Below are 20,298 nucleotides of genomic sequence, written 5' to 3' on the forward strand. Positions count from 1 at the left end.
TTATGGGGTACATGAGATGTTTTGATTCAGGCATGCAAAGTGAAACAAGCACATCATGGAGAATGGGATACCCATCCCCTCAAGCATTTATCCTTTGAGTTACAAACAATCCGATTACACTCTTTAAGTTATTTTAAAATATACAATTAAGTTATTATTGACTATAGTAACCCTGTTGTGCTATCAAATAGTAGGTCTCATTTATTCTACTTTTTTTCCCCATTGACCATCCCCACCTCCCCCTCATTCTCCCACTACCCTTTCCAGCCTCTGGTAACCATCCTTCTACTCTCTATGTCCGTGAGTCCAATTGTTTGGATTTTTAGATCCCACAAATAAGTCATAACATGTGATGTCTGTCTTTCCATGTCTGGATTATTTCACTTAGCCTAATGATCTCCAGTTCCATCCTAGTTTTAAATTCTTATATTAGAAAGGAAGTAAGGTCTAAAATCAACGAGCTAAGTTTTTACCTGACTCCTCATACAATCTAGAGGGAAGGATATAGGAAAGATAACAGATATTAATCAGAGAAAATAAAAACAGAAAAATTTTAGATGAAGTGAAACAATGGTCCTTTGCAAATATTAACAAAACAAATGAAATGGAAAAGAAAAAAGCACAGATTTTTAATACTGGGAAGGCAAAAGGATATCACTACAATTCTGTAGAAAATAAAGGATAATGAGAGAATATTATGAACAACTTCAGTTTTCAATATCAATGTCATATGATGATCTAAAGTCATCAAAGTCATATTTTTAAAATGATTTATAAGATTGTATATAGAATAAAAGATTTAAAATACAAATGACTTTCGGGTGCACTAAAGATTCTAAGGGTTTCCTACCATTTAAAAGGAAGGTGTGGGCTAGACTCCCTGATGGTGCAGATGTGGGATGATTAAAAAAGGAGCATAACTTCCAGAATCAGACAATGTGAATTCAAATCCTCACTCTACCTACTCTGTAATTTTAGACATTTTCTGAGTAAATTCTCCATGTAAAATAGGGGCAGTAACACCCCCTCCTATACCTACATGTCATAATGCCCTACATATGATAAATGCAACTATGTCAGCTCTAACCATGTATATGACTACAAGAAGCCAAGAGGCCAACAGACTGAGAAAAGGAAAAGGTTAAACAATAAGAGGCAGAAGGAGGGAAAACAGGGAGTTAAAGGGGGAACAAACATGAACAGGAGAGATTTTTATAATAGGAAACAAAATGTTAATGATACATGGAAAATAAAACCTGTGCCTACAAAGTCGATATTATCATCCAGTGCCTTCAATTTGCTTAAAATCTCCCTGTGGTTCTTTTGGATTCTTGAGAACCCTGAGTCTAATGCTAGTAAGAGCTCATGCGAATCTCTTGACAAGAGTCAACGTCTTCCATTCTCAGGACTAAACCCTTCTCAGTCAGCTTGCCTGCCCCAAACCCTTTCAGCACAACCTCAGTATGTCAAGTCAAGAGACTTTCCAATCATGTGAATGTTCAAACTGGTAGGACATATTGACTACTGCTTCCCAAGACAGTCATTCTCAACCCCTACGTCCCTCTTCACCATTCCCAGGCTGACCTGGTTTTCTGGAAGAGTTTATTCTCTCTAGACCAGCCAATCTGTCTCCAGACCACTGTCAGATTTGGAAGCACAGTGCGAGAAGACCCCTCTTACTCCATCCTAGAGACCCCTTCGATCTTGTCCAACCCCATAAGATGAGGAAACTGAAACTTCAAAAAAGAAGGTAACTGGCCCAAGGCCACTCACTCCATTGGGCAAGGTAGATGCAGAGTGAGATCTCAGGTGCCCCAATTTCCTCTCCCCTGCTCCTCCTATTTTCCCTAACTAAATCATCTACTTCTCTTCCCGAATTACTTTTCTCCCACCGCGTCTCCTCATGGCGTTTTTCGCTTCAGCATTCCTAAAGGAGTAAATGACGGGGTTTAAGAGAGGTGTGACCACCGTGTAAAATACGGCGACTATCTTATCTGCAGGGAGGGTGACACAGGGCCTCATGCAGACAAAGGAGCAAGGCATGAAGAACAGGCCCACAACTGTGATATGAGAGGCACAGGTGGAGAGTTCCCTGCGCCGGGCCTCCCAGTTGTGGCTCCTCAGGGAGTGCAGGATGATCAGGTAGGAAGCTATCCGCACCGAGAAGCTGACCACAGAGATGGAGCCGCCATCATCCGGCGGAAAGAGGAAAATTACTTTCCACTTGATAAAAGAGTCGAAGATAAGCTTGGGGGCCACGACAGAACAGTAACAGATCTCCACAAAGGATACGTAGCTGAGCAAGAAATACATGGGGGAGGTGAGCCCTTTGCTGGCCAGGATGTTCACCACAATGAGGCCATTGCCCGGCACAACGGCTGTGCACATGAGGAGAAACATCACAGAAATGACCCTCTGTTCATTCTGATTCTGGGAAAATCCCAGGAAAATTATTTCAGTCACATTTTTTGTAGCAGCCGTAGTTTAAAGCACAGGAGCCGACAGCCTGGAATCACAGAAATCAAAGAGCTCTCCTCAATCATTAGAAACAGAAACATCCTTGGCAGGCCTGAGGACGATCATCATTCTGCTCCCTCTTGAGTTTGTTCTCTCCCTCGGTTTTCCCCAAAATGTGTTCTGAGACAAGTGAACAAAATGGCAAATATCAGCTGTTTGATGTTATTCCCGACATAGGCCTCGATTTTGTAGTGTTGCTGCCTTGAAGTGTTTTTGCTGATCTAGCACATGTTGATTGAATGCTTACAAGAAAAATCAGAGGACATTTTATAGATAAGAAAAAACGGAGACTCAGGGAGGTCTAGTCACTTGCCCAAAGCTACACAGCTCTTATTCGAGCCCAGATCTGTGTTTCTCAAAATATATATGCTTCCACTACATCTCCTATGCCTAAAGAGTACCTGACGTCTACCTCTGCTTGTGCAGACTCGTTATGTCCCAGGGTTCTGATTAAAGGGTCCCAGGGTTAAGCATCTACAACAAGCCCTTAGAACAGTCAGCTATGTTATAAAATGGGACTGAATATGCTAAGTGACGTGCTAAGTCACAGAAATAAAAATACTGTATAAGTCCACTTATACAGCACCTAGAGTACCTAGAGTAGTCAAATTCATAGAGACAGAAAGTAGAATGGTGGCTGCCAGGGACTGCATGGGGAGGAAGAATGTGGAGTTAGTGTTTTCATGGTAGTTTCAGTTTGGGGCAATGAAAGGTGGTGATGGCTGCACAACTATGTGAATGTATTTTATTGTTACTTAGCTATACACTTAAAAATTGTTAAGATGGTAAATCCTGTTGTGTATTTTACCCCAATTTAACTAACTAATTATTGAAATGCCTTCTGACTTGTTACGGCCTCATGAATTTCCCCTTCTCCATACCTTCCTCCAAGGACAGTGGTTGAGACTTTGTGATTTTCCTTTCCTCTTCTCAGTTTCTTTCTTATGCCTATTAGGGAACCTGGTTAGCTTCACAGATTTGAGGTTGGGGTTGAGAAATGTTAGCACTCAGTGTAGAAAACTCATTCCACTTGATAGTATAAGGCAAGATTGATATGATGAACCACTATAAGATGCTCTGCAGAAGCCAGAGATGTGGTAGAAGCATTTACATCTCGAAAATACAAACCTTGGTCCACAGAGGAGCTGTGTGGCTTGGAACAAGTGATGAAACCTCTCTGAGCCTCAGTCCTGATCTATAAAACAGCCATAATGCCATCCCCTCATTGTTGTGCCCTCCCTTTAGCTCCCCACCATGCTCCTCTGTGTACCCAGCTGATCCTTCTGCCATATACCAATCTTTCACACACCGGATGTTCATACAGAAGGCAGGAATCTTACATGGGCAGGTTTCATCCTCACAGGAACAATGACTCTATCACTAGGTGAGTATTTTCTGAGAAATTTAGCTTGAAAGCAAATGTTCTCTGTTTCTTTAATTACTTCTGGTTTGGAGTATCAATGAGAGGTCCACTCAGAGGATTTGCAAGGACCACTTTCGTCTTCTGATTTTAAAAGATTAGTTGTTGTATTTTTAATCCAAGGCTATTAAAGGTTAACAGAACAAGATGTATACACAATATAATCATCAAATTGTCTTAAAAAGCTAAAAATTGAATGGATTTAGAGTAGAATTTTTAAAAGGAAATTAACATGTATTAAACCTCTGCATGAAAATGAAAAGCCTTTGAGAGATAATTTCATAAAGAGTTCACTAGATGTGTAAACCACTGACAATTGTAGTGACATTTTGCCTGCGATGTCTAAAATACTTTAATACTGACTTTTTAATTGGCAGGGCCAAAGGGAGAGACCCTGAAACATAAGTCTGTGTTCTAATCAGACAGCACGTTAAATGGACATTTCCAGGATTCACAGTTAAGGAAACCTAAAACGGGGATACACACAGAATCTTAAGGAGGGCCTGACCTCAGTAAACAATGTCTGTGAAAATTTCTAAATATTTAAAATGAATCCAGTCCCTGCTTTGTGGTTTCTTATTTCACTTTTCCTGTCATAGAACCTCATGTACTGTGAGGTTTTGAAAAATAAGATTGGTCTGACTGGCCTTTTCCAACATTTTTCTCTCCAAAGGTATCCTATCACAGAGAAGTCAGACGCAGAAGCCTCCCTCCATCCTAGTTTCCTATGCAGAGTAATCATAAGCTGTCAAATTTGGAAGGGGCTCATGGATTCTTCATGTTACAGAAGAGGAATCTGGGGCCCAGAGTCACACAGCTGGTTGGTGCAGAGCCTGAACTAGAACTACGCGTCTCAGTTTCCCATTCAACACTTACTTTAAAGATCATGAAATCCATTGACTCTTCCACCTGGTGCTCACCAAAATCCAGCTTCCAGAATGGAGAAATAACATGGACAGGGAAGATAATCATGTTTACAACAAAGGCAAAGCCAAGTGGAAGAGTAAAATCCTAAAAAAAAAAAAAATGGCAGGAAGAAAGAAAATTTACAAAAATGTGGTCCTCATTGTTCAGCTCCTACTTATAAGTGAGAACATGCAGTGTTTGCTTTTCTGTTCCTGTGTTAGTTTGCTGAGGATAATGGCTTCCAGCTCCATTTATGTCCCTGCAAAGAACATGATCTCATTCCTTTTTCTGGCTGCATAGTATTCCATGGTGTGTATGTACCACATTTTCTTTATCCAGTCTATTATTGATGGGTATTGGGCATTTGGGTTGATTCTATGTCTTTCCTTTTGTGAATAGTGCTGCGATGAACATATGTGTGCATGTATCTTTATAATAGAATGATTTCTATTCATTTGGGTATATACCCAGTGGTGGGATTGCTGGGTCAAATAGTATTTCTGCTTCTAGGTCTTTGATGAGTTAATAGGTGCAGCAAACCACAATGGCACACATTTACCTGTGTAAGAAATCTGCGTGTCCTGCACATGTATCCCAGAACTTAAAATTAAATTAAATTTTTAAAAATAAAAATAAAACTTCTAGGAGAAACAAAAAATGTGATCTGACTTCAGTTATCTACTTGCCAAAGGTGTAATTTCTTCCCAGGCAGCCTGTGCAGAGCTTAGACGCCCTGGAGAGGAGAGAATGTTTCAGGAGCCAGCCAAACTGGGCTGCCAGGGAAAGCACTCTGCAAGATTTGCCTTTGGGACTTGAGATCTAAGCTCTAAGACTTTGTCACCAATTTTTCTCTATCTAGTTCATGCACATCTGTCAGGTCTCTCAGTGAAGATATAACCTTTTGAAGATTGGTTGAGTGTCTGTTACATCCTCTATAGCACGTTGCACACAGCTGAGAACACGGTAGATGTTAAGAAGTGGTTTTGGAGTGATCCCTGAATCCTCCATCTGCTATTACATCTATTTTTAAGACACTGGAGGTGTCCTACAAACAGTACAGAGGTTAAAGTACATGCAGGGAGGGTATCTAATCTAAAAAAAAATAAGCTCCTCTTTTTGAAACTAATTCCAAGCATGCCCCACTAAAGATTAGGTGAGTTAACTTCCTTGAACATTGTTTGTGGTCTTGATTGTTAACTTACCTTCTAGATATTTTTTTTTTTTTTTTTTTTTTTTTTTTTTTTTTGGTAAGCAGAACACTAATTCGCTTGCACCAAGTCATCCCAAAAAAAGTTTTATTTCACTAACAAAGTCTAAAGACAAAGAGATCAAATAAATCCAAATAGTGTGCCACTGTTCACTAGTCTAAAACTTGGAGATCTTGGTTCAAGATTTCTTCCCAGCAAATTTTAGATTTCTGTATAGACTAATCTCCATTCAGGCACAGATAGGCTAATACTTTTTTTTCTCCCGTAGGAGGCCAGATAAGAGAACATCTTAGCCAGATCCTTTGAATTTATCAAAAGAATATTGCTTTAAAAATACATTATTCAGCTGTTGATTCAGAAAACTAGTTTTGCAAACTATTCCATGTTGGCCGTGTTACCAGTGGCTCTGGTGCGAATGACTGTAACATCTGCTCAAAGCTAAACTATAAAGTAACTTTGTCACCCTGTCCTTTAACTAAGCAGCTGAGGCTTTAAGGGGTGATGTCTAAGGTCTGCCTCATCAGCTGAAAGAGTGAGCAAATCTATGAAGACTCACCATGTGTGAAAACATGTGGAAGCAAGAGTAACAACAGAAGGCACCAATGTGTCTCAAAGACCCCACGTGAAGGTCTGCCCATCCATGGTAAGGGCTCAATAAATGTAACTGACTTGGAATCGTTCCACCCCTAAAAGGCACTGCTAAATGCTGATCCTCTCCCTAAGGGTTCACCACGTGCCATTGATGCCACCCCTCCATGTGCCAAGTCCAGCCCTTAATGACTTTCTTGCTAAGAAAGTTGTAGGGGAATAGAATAGAGTCAGTCTGCCCTAAAACTCACTAAAAGGAGAGTTGAGGACATGATTGCTGGGCTGAGAGGCCCCGAAGCATCTAAGATGTATGAAATGGAAAGTTGAGGTCAGAGAACTGAATTCCCTGAACTTTTCTAGCACCCTCTCTCTGGGGAGTTTCTGAGAAAAGCAAAAGTCAATTTCCCAACTGCTTCATTCAGAGGTTAGGGAACCTATCTCTCATTAATCCAATTATAAAACAGGGGACTTCTACTTCCTCCCTCATGATTAAGCCCCGCATATTCTGGCCTCCATGGGTTTCCCTCTCCATTCTCAAGTAAGCGACAGAGGAGAATCTAACATCCCATCACCCCCTGTCCCCACCAAAGACACACTCAAGGGGCCATTGGCAAATTCTTCTGCCCTCATGCCTCATTGGACCAAGGATGTTGGTGAATTCCAGGAAGACTCTAACTAAGTGGACCTGGACCACTTCACAGATTAACTTTGGACATGTCACCTGAATCACAGCATGCTAGACATGTAATTTACCCCAGTATTAGTGAATATTGTAGATGTTCATTTTATTCATATTTCCTTGTTTTAGAATGTCACAGCCTGCAGAATAATTTTTTTGTCCTTACTGAAAATGAAATATTGTATGTGTCTTTAGACCCTTGTGAATTATCATGCACAAATAGCTTTAAAAGCATGTATTCATTCTCTATCTCTCACACACACACACACACATGCATGCACACATGAACTTCTACTTCCTCCCGCATGATTAGCCCCCTCAAATTCATCCTGTCCAGTACATTCAGTTTAAAGATGTGAAAACAGCCAAAGAGGAAAAATAATTTGTGCTTGTAGCTTGGCTAAACCAACTCTCTCTTAACACCTACTGTAAGAGCCATCCAACTGCTTGTTCTTAAAGTTCTAAGCATTTTATCACAAATTCTTAACACGTGGTTTTCACATGCAGGGGCTTCAGAAAGGCTCTAGTTGACTATATCAGCTGCTAGACATAGTTTCCTAAGCAACAGCACATTACATTTGTGTTGGGCATTATTATATCTTTCAACTTTTCCAACATCTCACATACAGTCAAAGTAACACTCTATTGGAGTAACTAGTATGCCTATTTGACAGAATAGGTAACTGAGGCTCAGAAGAATTAACAGAATGGTTCAAACTTATAAAACCGATAAATTGCCCAGTCTGGTCGAATGACGAGGTGTTCCAGTACCTCCCGACTCACAATCTGTGATTGGCAGTTGATGTCTTTTTAGGAAGCAAACAAGCCAGTGGAAAGATGAACAAGGTTTCCCCACTCCCACCTGCTTCTGTTCTATGCAGCCTGCTACTTCTTCAAAGTTCTGTGTCCTTGGCTAAATAAACCATGAAACAAGGGTATAAGTGTGGCCTACTCCTTTTCTCCATGTCCCTCCTGAAACACTATAAAAACTCAAGCTCTTTTTTTTCCCCATTTTTCTCATCTTTTTTTATTATTATACTTTAAGTTCTGGGATACATGTGCAGAATGTGCAGGTTTGTTACACAGGTATACATGTGTCATGGTGGTTTGCTGCACCCATCGACCCATCATCTACCTTAGGTATTTCTTCTAATGCTATCCCTCCTCTAGCCCACCCCCACCACCACCCTCAAGCTTTATTTTTAAATCCCAGGGTATTCTCCTATTTAAAGAAATCTATGTTAAGTATTTCTACATGTTATATTAATAATGCCCTAATTTATCAGTTTCAAATGGAATAGCTTTGGCTGCTGTCATAGCCACAGCCTTTCTCATCTTCCTACTAAAATACTCTGCCAAACCAAACATTTTAGGTGAAATATTATGTAATTATTGAACAACACCATGAAATGAGTACTTACATTATCCCATTATGTAGATAAGAAAACTGAGGCATAAATTAGTAAGAAACTGTCTGATTATCACACTTCCCAAGTGACAGAGTTATAATTTAAAAGTAGACAGTCTGACTCCAGGGCCTGTGCTATAAACCTCAAGCAATAGGTAATCAGTCCATACTGATTTTTAAACAGCTAGCATTTTACCTGCCCCTACCGGCTGTCAGCACCTTTCTCTCTACATCTATTTGGAAGATTATTGAAAATCTAGAAAATAACTTGGAAGAAAATAGGAGATGATCGAGAGTGCTGGGAGAGATTTGTGGCAGCACATTATCCCTGGTAGGAATAGTGCCACAAGTAAATTTCTTTAAGCAGAAACAAATGTTGGAAATAAATGTAATTTACTCCAGTATTAGTGAATATTGTAGATGTTCATTTTATTCATATCTCCTTGTTTTAGAAAGTCACAGCCTGCAGTATAAGAATTTTTTGTCCTTACTGAAAATGAAATATTCTATGTGTTTCATAAACCCTTGTGAATTATTATGCATAAATAGCTTTAAAGGCATGTATTTATTCTCCCTCTCTCTTTCCCTCTTTCTCTTTCTCTCCCTCTCTCTCTCTCTCTCTCTCACACACACACACACACACACACACACACACACACACACAAACATGCTATCCAAAGTTATCAGCTCCCTGGTATATTTTCGTTATTTTTATCTAAGATATAGCTTGGTGATCTTCCAAAGCAGTATGTATGAATTTGCTTGATAGTTTTTTAGTTATGTGTGGTATTTCAGATGGATGCATGCAAACTTATTTACATAACAGCTCTTAAATATATAGACATTTGGGGTGTTTCTAGGTGTTTGCTATTATAAGCATTACTACATTGAAAATCCTTATTCACATGTACAAATAGATTTCTAGGATGTATTTTCACAAGTGGGATGCTAGTTCAAAAGATGTAAACATTTTTTATTTAGATAATGTCAAGTTGATTTCAAAAAGCTTTTTATCAAATTATACTCCCAACATCAATTTCAGAAACGTCCATGTAATATCCTATACCATATTGAAATTGTAGATTTTCAGTCTTCTTTTATTTTCGAGAATATGTTTTTAATCAAGAATGATCCTAGTAGAATACACAAAGAAGGAAATCAGATTAACTTACTTTGGCTTTACGTATGAAAAATTTCATTGAGCATGAAATTCTTGAATCAGACAAGAGTTCAAAAAATATACTTACTTTCTTGGAAAAAAAATACTTAAATGGTAAGTTTGAAAATTTCAAGACAGAACTGAAATCTGTATAAGAGGACTAAATATAAATTCCAGAAATGAAAGATATAATATTTAAAATTGAGATCTCAATGAATGGTTTTAATAGCACATTAGATATGACTAAAGAGAATTAGTGAGGAACTAATCACAGAGGAACTAAAGTACTAATCAACACTAGACTTTTATAAGTTGAGGATAAATTTTTAATCTCTAGAATAGACCTAAAGAAAAACTAAAATAATAAGTAATTTCCCAACTAAGAAAAGCAGAAAAAGGAAACAGAATATTTGAGAAGCCAACATCACCCTGATAACCAAAATCTGGCAAAGACACAATGAAAAAAGAAAATCACAAGCCAATAACCCTGATGAACACAGACGCAAAAATCCTCAACAAAATACTAGCAAACTGAATCCAGCAGCATATCAAAAAGTTAATTCATCACAATGTAGTAGGTTTTCTTCCTGGGATGCAAGGTTGGTTCAATATATGCAAATCAATACATGTGATTTACCACATAAACAATTTTTTTTAAAAGCCATATGATCATCTCAATAGACACAGGAAGAAACTTTCTATAAAGTCCAATATCTCTTCACAATAAAACCTTCGACAAACTGGGCATCGAAAGAACATACCTCAAAATAATAAGAGCCAGGTATGACAAACCCACAGTCCACATCATTCTGAATGCACAAAAGTTGGAAGCATTCCCCTTCAGAACTGGAACAAGACAAGAATGCCCACTCTTACCTCTCCTATTTAACATAGTACTAGAAGTTCTAGCCAGAGCAATCAGGCAAAAGAAAGAAAGAACAAGCGTCCAAATAGGAAAAGAAGAAGCCAAACTTTCTCACTTTGCTGATGATATGATTCTATGCCTAGAAAACCCTAAAGACTCCACCAAAAGGTTCCTAGAACTGATAAACGACTTCTGTAGTTACAGATTACAAAATCAATATACAATAATCAATAACATTCCTACATACCAACAACATGCAAGCTGAGAGCCAAATTAAGAACACAATCCCATTCGCAATTGCCACCAAAAAATAAAAAATCTAGGAAGACCTCTAACCAAGGGGGTAAAAGATCTCTACAAGGAGAATTATGAAACACTGCTGAAGAAAAACAGAGATCACACAAATGAAAGGGAAAACAGTCCATGCTCATGAATTGGGAGAATTGGTATCCTTAATATGGCCATACTGCCCAAAGTAATCTATAGCCTCAACACTACTCCTGTCCAACTACCAATGTCATTTTTCACAGATTTAGGGAAAAAATATTCTAAAATGTATAATGTAACCGAAAGAAATCCTGAACAGTCAAAGGAACCCTAAACAAAAAGAACCAAACCAGGAAACATCACATTACCTGATTTCAAACAACAGTATAAGTCTACAGTAACCAAAACAGCATGGTACTAATACAAAACAGACACATAGACCAATGGAATAGAATAGAGAGCCCAGAAATAAAACCTCACACTTAACAGCCATCTGATTTTTGACAAAGTTGACAAAAATAAACAATGGAGAAAGTATCCCCTGTTCAATAAATGGTGCTGGGAAAGCTGGCTAGCTATATGCAGAAGAATGAAATAGGATCCCTACCTTTTACCATATGCAAAAATTAACTCAAGATGGCTCAAAGATTTAAATGTAAAACCTCAAACTATAAAAATCCTAGAAGACAATCTGGGAAATACCATTCTGGACATCAGCGTTGGCAAAGAATTTATGGCTAACACCTCAAAAGCAATCTCAACAACCACAACAAAAAAATTGACAAGTGGGACCTAATTAAAGAGCTTCTCACTACAAAAGAAACTATCAACACAGTAAACAGATACCCTACAAAATGGGAGAAAGTATTTCAGCCTATGCATCCAACAAAGGTCTGATACCCAGAATCTATAAGGGACTTGAACAAATCAACAAGCAAAAAACAAACAGCCCCACTAAAAAGTGGGCAAAGGACATAAACAAACAAACACTTCTCAAAAGAAGACACACAAGCAGCCAACAAACATATGAAAAAATGTTCAACATCACTAATAATTCAAGAAATGCAATAAGATATCATCTTACAGCAGTCAGAATGACTATTATTAAAAAATAATAGATGCTGGGGAGACTGCAGAGAAAAGGGAACATTTATACACTACTGGTGGGAATGTGAATTAGTTCAACCACTGTGGAAACCAGTTTGGAGATTTCTCAAATAACTTAAAACAGAACTACCATTCAATCCAGCAACTCCACTGTTGGGTATATACTCAAAGGGTAATAAATTGTTCCACCAAAAAGACACATGCACTTGTATGTTCATTGCAGCACTATTCACAATAGCAAAGACATGGCATTAATCTAGGTGCCCATCCATGGTGGAATGATAAAGAAAATGTGGTACGTATATACCATAGAATACTATGCAGCCATAAAGAAGAACAAAATCATGTCCTTTGCAGCAACATGGATACAGCTGGAGGTCTTTATCCTAAGCAAATTAATGCAGAAATAAAAAACCAAATACCACATGTTCTCACTTATAAGTGAGAGCTAAACATTGGGTACTCATGGTCACAAAGATGGGAACAGTAGACACTGGGGACTGTTAGAGTGGGCAGCGAAGAGGGGGGAAGGGCTGAAAAACTACCTATTGGATACTATGCTCAGTACCTGGGCAATGGTATCAATCATACCCCAAACTTTAGCATCACACATTATACCAATATAACAAACTTGTGCATGTACCCCTGAACCTAAAATGAAAGTTGAAATTTTAAAAAATTAAAAATAAAGGAAAACAGAATGTGTTTGATTAAATCAAAAAATGTAAGAACAGATGAAACAATTGGAATGTGTTTGTAAGGTTGTAGATCTAGATGTAAATTTATCAGTTATTATATTTGATGAGAATGGAATAGACAATCTAATTTATAAACCAAAATGGATATACTAGATGAAAAGAAATTCAAACCTATACTGTTAACAAGAAACACACCTAAAACACAAGGACACTGAAAAGTTGAAGGTTAAAGAATGGAAAAAGGCTTACCCATCCAAACTCAAAGACCTCTGATGAAGCTATAATAATATCATATAAAATATATTTAAAAGCAGAAAACTACTATAACTGGAACATTTCATAATGATATGATTCCATTCACCATTAGAGTTATAATACTATTCTGGGTAAATTTTAAGAATCATTATCTTTTAAAGATACATTCTGAAACACTTACAAAATAAATTACATAATACCTGAGTTTTTTCAAAATGTTATGGGGGATGAGGTAGATGGGAATATAAATAAAATAAGCTTGACCATGAGTTATCTGTGGAAATTATGTTATGGGTAAAAGAGATTCTTTATACTATATTGCCTGTTTTGATATATGGTTACATGTTCGATAATAAGAAGGTTACAAAATGAATCTAGCAAGCCTCACAGCCTGATGCCTTTCAAGAGGAACTCCATTTGGTCCTGTGAGTTCAGTTGGTGATTCTGTTGCCTGATCCAACTAGATGGTTGGCTAATTCTGCAGACTATTTTGAAATGACTCTTCTTTGCAAGGTGTTCATCAGAATGCCAAAGGACAGAGTGGAGACTTAACTTAGCTTGCTATATGAGAGTTGTATGCCTATTTGCATTGACATGTGTAGCAAAAAAGTAATATGTGGAATCAGTGGCTTTTATACCTACATCAAACAATTCCCTGTAATAAACAGACAGGCAACACTTGAAATGTGCATGACCTGTGGGGGGGAAAAATGTTGAAACTCTGATGAAGAACACACAAGAAGACATGAACAAATGAAAAGATGTATCATGGTTTTGGATAGGAAGACTCATAACATTATAGAGTCTATTTTTTCCTAAATACATGTATAAGTATTTATAAAATATAAATTTGACTTCAACCATATTTTTAAAAATATCTAGAAGTTTGGAAAAAAAGAGCAACAAAAAGGGTCTAGCCCAGCCGGGCGCGGTGGCTCAAGCCTGTAATCCCAGCACTTTGGGAGGCCGAGGCGGGTGGATCACAAGGTCAGGAGATCGAGACCACAGTGAAACCCCGTCTCTACTAAAAATACAAAAAATTAGCCGGGCGCGGTGGCGGGCGCCTGTAGTCCCAGCTACTCAGGAGGCTGAGGCAGGAGAATGGCATGAACCCAGGAGGCGGAGCTTGCAGTGAGCCGAGATCGCGCCACTGCACTCCAGCCTGGGCAACAGTGTGAGACTCCGTCTCAAAAAAAAAAAAAAAAAAAAAAAAAAAAAAAAAGGGTCTAGCCCACCGGATATTAAAATATCCTGTAAAACTTCCAGAATAAGAAACAACATGGCTCTGGATACTCCAGAAGCAATAAAGGAAAATAATGATAATTTACATGAAAAGACAAGACTTCTGTATGTTAAAAAAGACTTCTGTATGTTAAAAAAAAATCATAAACAAAGTCAAAAGACCAATGACCAGGACAAAAATCTACAATTCATGTTGGAAAGGACTAATTTTTATATGTAAATAATTCTTAGAACATAATAAGAACCACAACCCAAAAATGAATAAATAATAGGAACAGATTACAAAAACTACAAATGGGTTTTAAATATATGAAAAGATCTGTCAGAATCTGTTTGAGAAAAAATAAATAAATCAAATTATTTCAACATTATTCAACATAAGAGAAATATAAATTTAAATTATACTATGCTCCCATTTTTCATCTATCAGATTAGCAAAATCTCAAAATTTAACAATATATTTTGCAGGAAAGACAAATTTTTTGGTGAGAGTACAAGTTGGTATGAATACTGTGAAGGGCAATGTGATCATCTCTATCCAATTACAAAGAAATACACTTTCTGGATGATTCATGATGTTGAGCACCTTTTCATATACCTGTTGGTCATTTGTATATCTTCTCTAGAGAAATGTCTATTTAAGTTCTTAGCCCATTTTTAAATCAGGCTCTTAGTTGTTTTGCTATTGAGTTTTATGAGTTCCTTATATATCTTAGAGATTAGCCCTTTGCAGATATATGGCTTGCAAATATTTTCCCCCATTCCTTAGGTTGCCTTTTCACTCTGTTGATTGTTTCTTTTGCTGTGCAGCCTTTTTGTTTGATGTAGTGTTGCATTTTTATTTTTGCTTTTGTTGCCTGTGCTTTTGGTGTCAAACCCATGAAATCATTACGAAACTCAACATCATAAAGCTTTTCCCCTATGTTTCCTATGTTTTCTTTTAGGAGTTTTACAGTATCAGGTCCTACATTTAAATCTTCAAACCATTTTGAGTTGATTTCTGTGTATGGGGTGAGATAAGAGTCTAATTTCATTCCTCCACATGTGGATATTCAGTTTTCCTAATGCCATTTATTGAAGAAACTGTTCTTTCCTCATTGTGTATTCTTGGCACCCTTGTCAAAAAAAAAAGTGGATCATATATATGTGGATTTGTTTCTGGGCTCTCTATTCTATTCCATTGGTCTATGTCTGTCTTTATGCCAGTACCACACTGCTTTAATTACTATAGCTTTGTAATACATTTTAAAATCAGGACATGTGAAATCTCCAGCTTTGAAAAACATACATTTGATCCAGAAGTTATATTTTTGGAAATATAACTTACAGATTAGGTGTACATATTTAAATTAAGGTTATTTGCTGCAGCACTATTGGAAAAAAATTCAAATACCCATCAGTAGAAGACTACCTAAGAAAATAATAGTATGCAAACACCACATGTTCTCACTCATATGTGGGACTTGAACAATGAGAACACATGAACACAGACAGGGAAACAACACACACCAAGGCCTGTTGGGGGGTTGGGAGTCGAGGGCAGGTCAATAGGTGCAATAAACCACCATGGCACACATATACCTATGTAACAAACCTGCACATTCTGCACATGTATCACTTTTTTTTAGAAGGAATAAATTTTAAAAAAGAAAATAATGGTATGTCCATTTTATGAATACCACAAAACTGTAAGAAAAGAATGAGGAATATTTCCTTGTACAAATATTTAAAAACTCCCAGATACACTGTTTATAAGTTTCAGATGCATTTATATAGTATGCTATAACTCACGTAAAACATAGAAATAAATAAGAACATACATATTATACTTGTATTTGCTTAAAGAAACTCTGAAAGAGGCTGAACACGGTGGCTGAGGCCTGTAATCCCAGCACTTTGGGAGACCTGGATTGGGCGAATCACATGAGGCCAGGAGTTCAAGATGAGCCTGGCCAACATGGTGAAACCACATCTCTACTAAAAATACAAATAGTAGCTGGGCATGGTGGCTCATGCATGTAGTCTCAACTACTCAGATGCAGGAGAATCACTTGAACCTGGGAGGCAGAGAGTGCAGTGAGCTGTGATCATGCCACTGCACTCCAGCCTGGACAACAGAGCAAGACTCTGTCTCAAAAAAACAAACAAACAAAAAAAAAAAAAAAAAAAAAAAAAAAAAAAAACTCCGAAAAAATACAGGAAACTAAGAAAACCAAAAGAGAAAGGGGGAAAGTAGAAATGGAGAAAGGAATGAAATGAAACTTTTCACTTGTGTACCTTTTTATCTTCTTTTTCAAACTTGATGAAGACTCCCTTTGCACAAAAGTAAATTAAAAATTTAAGTAATTTTTCAAAGAAAATATATCTCTAATTAATGGTGTAGGAAGAATCAATATCGTGAAAATGGCCATACTGCCCAAGGTAATTTATAGATTCAATGCCATCCCCATCAAGCTACCAATGACTTTCTTCACAGAATTGGGAAAAATTACTTTAAAATTCATATGGAACCAAAAAAGAGCCCACATTGCCAAGACAATCCTAAGCCAAAAGAACATAGCTGGAGGCATCATGCTACCTGACTTCAAACTATACTACAAAGCTATAGTAATCAAAACAGCATGGTACTGGTACCAAAACAGAGATATAGACCAATGAAACAGAACAGAGCCCTCAGAAATAATACCACACATCTACAACCATCTGATCTTTGACAAACCTGACAAAAACAAGAAATAGGGAAAGGATTCCCTATTTAATAAATGGTGCTGGGATAACTGGCTAGCCATATGTAGAAAGCTGAAACTGGATCCCTTCCTTACACCTTATACAAAAATTAATTCAAGATGGATTAAAGACTTAAATCTTAGACCTAAAACTGCTAAATCCCTAGAAGAAAACCTAGGCAATACCATTCAGGACATAGGCATGGGCAAGGACTTCATGTCTAAAATACCAAAAGCAATGGCAACAAAAGCCAAAATAGACAAATAGGATCTAATTAAACTAAAGAGCTTCTGCACAGCAAAGGAAACTACCATCAGAGTGAACAGGCAACCTACAGAATGGGAGAAAATTTTTGCAATGTACTCTTCTGACAAAGGGCTAATATCCAGAATCTACAAAGAACTCAAACAAATTTACAAGAAAAAAACAAACAACCCCATCAAAAAGTGGGCAAAGGATATGAACAGACACTTCTCAAAAGAAGATATTTATGCAGCCAACAGACACATGAAAAATGCTCATCATCACTGGCCATCAGAGAAATGCAAATCAAAACCACATTGAGATACCATCTCACACCAGTTAGAATGGCGATCATTAAAAAGTCAGGAAACAACAGGTGCTAGAGAGGATGTGGGGAAATAGGAAAACTTGTACACTGTTGGTGGGAGTGTAAACTAGTTCAACCATTGTGGAAGACAGTGTGGTGATTCCTCAAGGATCTAGAACTAGAAATATCATTTGACCCAGCCAACCCATTACTGCGTATATATACCCAAATGATTATAAATCATGTTGCTATAAAGACACATGCACACGTGCGTTTATTGCAGCACTATTCACAATAACAAAGACTTGGAACCAACCCAAATGCCCATCAATGATAGATTGGATAAAGAAAATGTGGCACATATACACCATGGAATACTATGCAGCCATAAAAAAGGATGAGTTCATGTCCTTTGCAGAGACATGGATGAAGCTGGAAACCATCATTCTCAGCAAACTATCACAAGGACAAAAAACCAAACACAGTATGTTCTCACTCATAGGTGGGAATTGAACAATGAGAACACCTGGACACAGGAAGGGGAACATCACACACTGGGGCCTGTCGTGGGGTGGAGGACAGGAGGGAGGGATAGCATTAGGAGATATCCCTAATGTAAATGACGAGTTAATGGGTGCAGCACACCAACATGGCACATGTATACATATGTAACAAACCTGCACATTGTGCGCATGTACCCTAGAACTTAAAGTATAATTAATAAATAAATAAATTTAAGTAATTTTTCAAAGAAAATATGTCTCTAATCAATGGTGTAGGATAATCTAAACACACAAACAATGGAATAAATCATTTTAAAAACTAATTATCCTAGATCATTTTACATTGTGTGCACGTGTCAAAATATCACTCTGTACCCCATAAATATGTACAATTATTACATGTCAATTAAAAATAAAAGGGGGAAAATAAAATATAAAACTTAAAACTGATAGATTTTACTATAAAGAAATGTAAGCTTTTAAACATTGAAAACTTTATAAATAAGGCTCAAAACCAATTAAATATGAAAACATTCACCGTCACAAAAATTAAAAATGCAAATTAAACAACAGTAAGATGTCTTTCTAATTTACAAAACTTTATTTTTATTGTTATAGATTTAAGTTGTACAAATGTTGTTTTGTTTCATAGATACATTGCATAGTGGTGAAGTCTGGGTTTTTAGTGTAGCCATCACCCAAATAGTGTACATGGTAACCATTAAATAATTTCTTATCCCTCACTCCTCCCCCATTATTAACTTTTTATTATAAAATGATTTGACTTACAAAAAAGTTCCAATAAAGAACAAAGAATTCCTGTTTTCCCTTAATCCAGATTTCCCAAATATTGGTATTTTGCCATGTTTTCTTTATCCTTCATTCTCTCAATAAATAGATATGTAGACAAACAGATGGGTAGAATTTTTCTGATACAGTGGAAGTGTGGAGAAGTAGGTCAAAGGATGCAAACTTGTACTTATGTAGAATAAATAAGTCTAGAGATCTAACGTGCAACATAAGGACTTTAGTAAATAATATAGTATTGTGTGATGGAAATTTGTTGAGGTAGATTTTAGGTAATCTTACTGTAAAAGAAAAAGCAAACTCTGCAAAGTGATAGGTATGTTAATTTGCTTGACTAATAATTTCATTGTGTATCATGTAGGTATATCAAAACAGTATGTTGCTCACCTTAAAGATACACAAGAAAAATGATAATTTTTCTGAAATGTTTGAAAGCTGCAAACATCATGTCCCTTTATCTCTAGATATCTCAATAAGCAATTCCCTAATCCAAGAACATTATTTGAGACAAACACAGTACAATGATCAAACTCAGGAAATTAACACTCATGTAATTTTATTATCTCATTTACAGAGTTTTGTCCCACAAATGTCCTTTATCTAATATCCAAGACCCAATCCAGGATCACATGTTGCCTTTACTTGTCACCTATTTTTTATCTTGAGTAATTCTTCCTTCTTTCTTTATCTTTACACATGTGAAGACTGAAGGACAGTAATTTTGCAGAATGTTCTTTGTTTGGGCTTTCCTTGTGTTTTTTTATGATTAGAGTCAGGTTATATATTCTTGGTAAGAATAGCACAATAATGATATTGTGTGTCTCTCCCATGTACCATATCAAGAGGCACATGGCATCAATGGGTCTCATTTCTGGTGATATTAACTTTGGGCAATTGTTTAGAGGGGAGGGGCTATAAAGTTACATTTTTCTATTTGTAATTAACACCCCTAGGTATCCTGAGGAAAGATACTTTGAAACAATGTAAAATCATATTTCTTATCCAAAAAAAAAGTGTTTAATGACAGGATTCTATTCTGTCAAGAGCACTTTCACAAGATAGGTGACTCAGTGTAACACTGTGCACTAAAGGTCTTTACACTCTAACACTAAATTCACTCTAGGAAATAAGCCTAAAAGAAAGTCAGAAGTATGGTTGAAGATGTCTGTTCAAGAATATTTACTACAGTGTTGTTTATGGTGGTAAGAAAGTTAGTAGTTCCACAAAAGGAAATATTACTCAAATTATGAAAATGAACTTTTTAAAGAGAGAGGCCAGGTAGAATAATCTGGAACTAACAGGTCCTGTGAACTTTCCTTCAACCTATTCTGCTCCTTCGGTTTGGACTCAACAGTCATTCTAAACCCAAGTATCAATAACAAGACTCAGCCT

The 20,298-nt window shown here is 37.0% G+C and overlaps 1 protein-coding gene across 1 annotated transcript; it reads right to left on the bottom strand.

The window, feature by feature from the left end:
- Positions 1 to 1,860: 1,860 nt before the first annotated feature.
- On the bottom strand, positions 1,861 to 2,484 carry LOC126936435 (olfactory receptor 4X1-like; the record flags this gene model as incomplete). Its single annotated transcript, XM_050759230.1, has 1 exon — positions 1,861 to 2,484. A coding segment is annotated over one exon (624 nt), but the record flags the coding sequence as incomplete, so codon positions are not given.
- Between the last annotated feature and the right edge of the window lie 17,814 nt (positions 2,485 to 20,298).

The sequence above is a fragment of the Macaca thibetana genome, chromosome 14, assembly GCF_024542745.1.
Source record: "Macaca thibetana thibetana isolate TM-01 chromosome 14, ASM2454274v1, whole genome shotgun sequence".
Taxonomy (NCBI): domain Eukaryota; kingdom Metazoa; phylum Chordata; class Mammalia; order Primates; family Cercopithecidae; genus Macaca; species Macaca thibetana.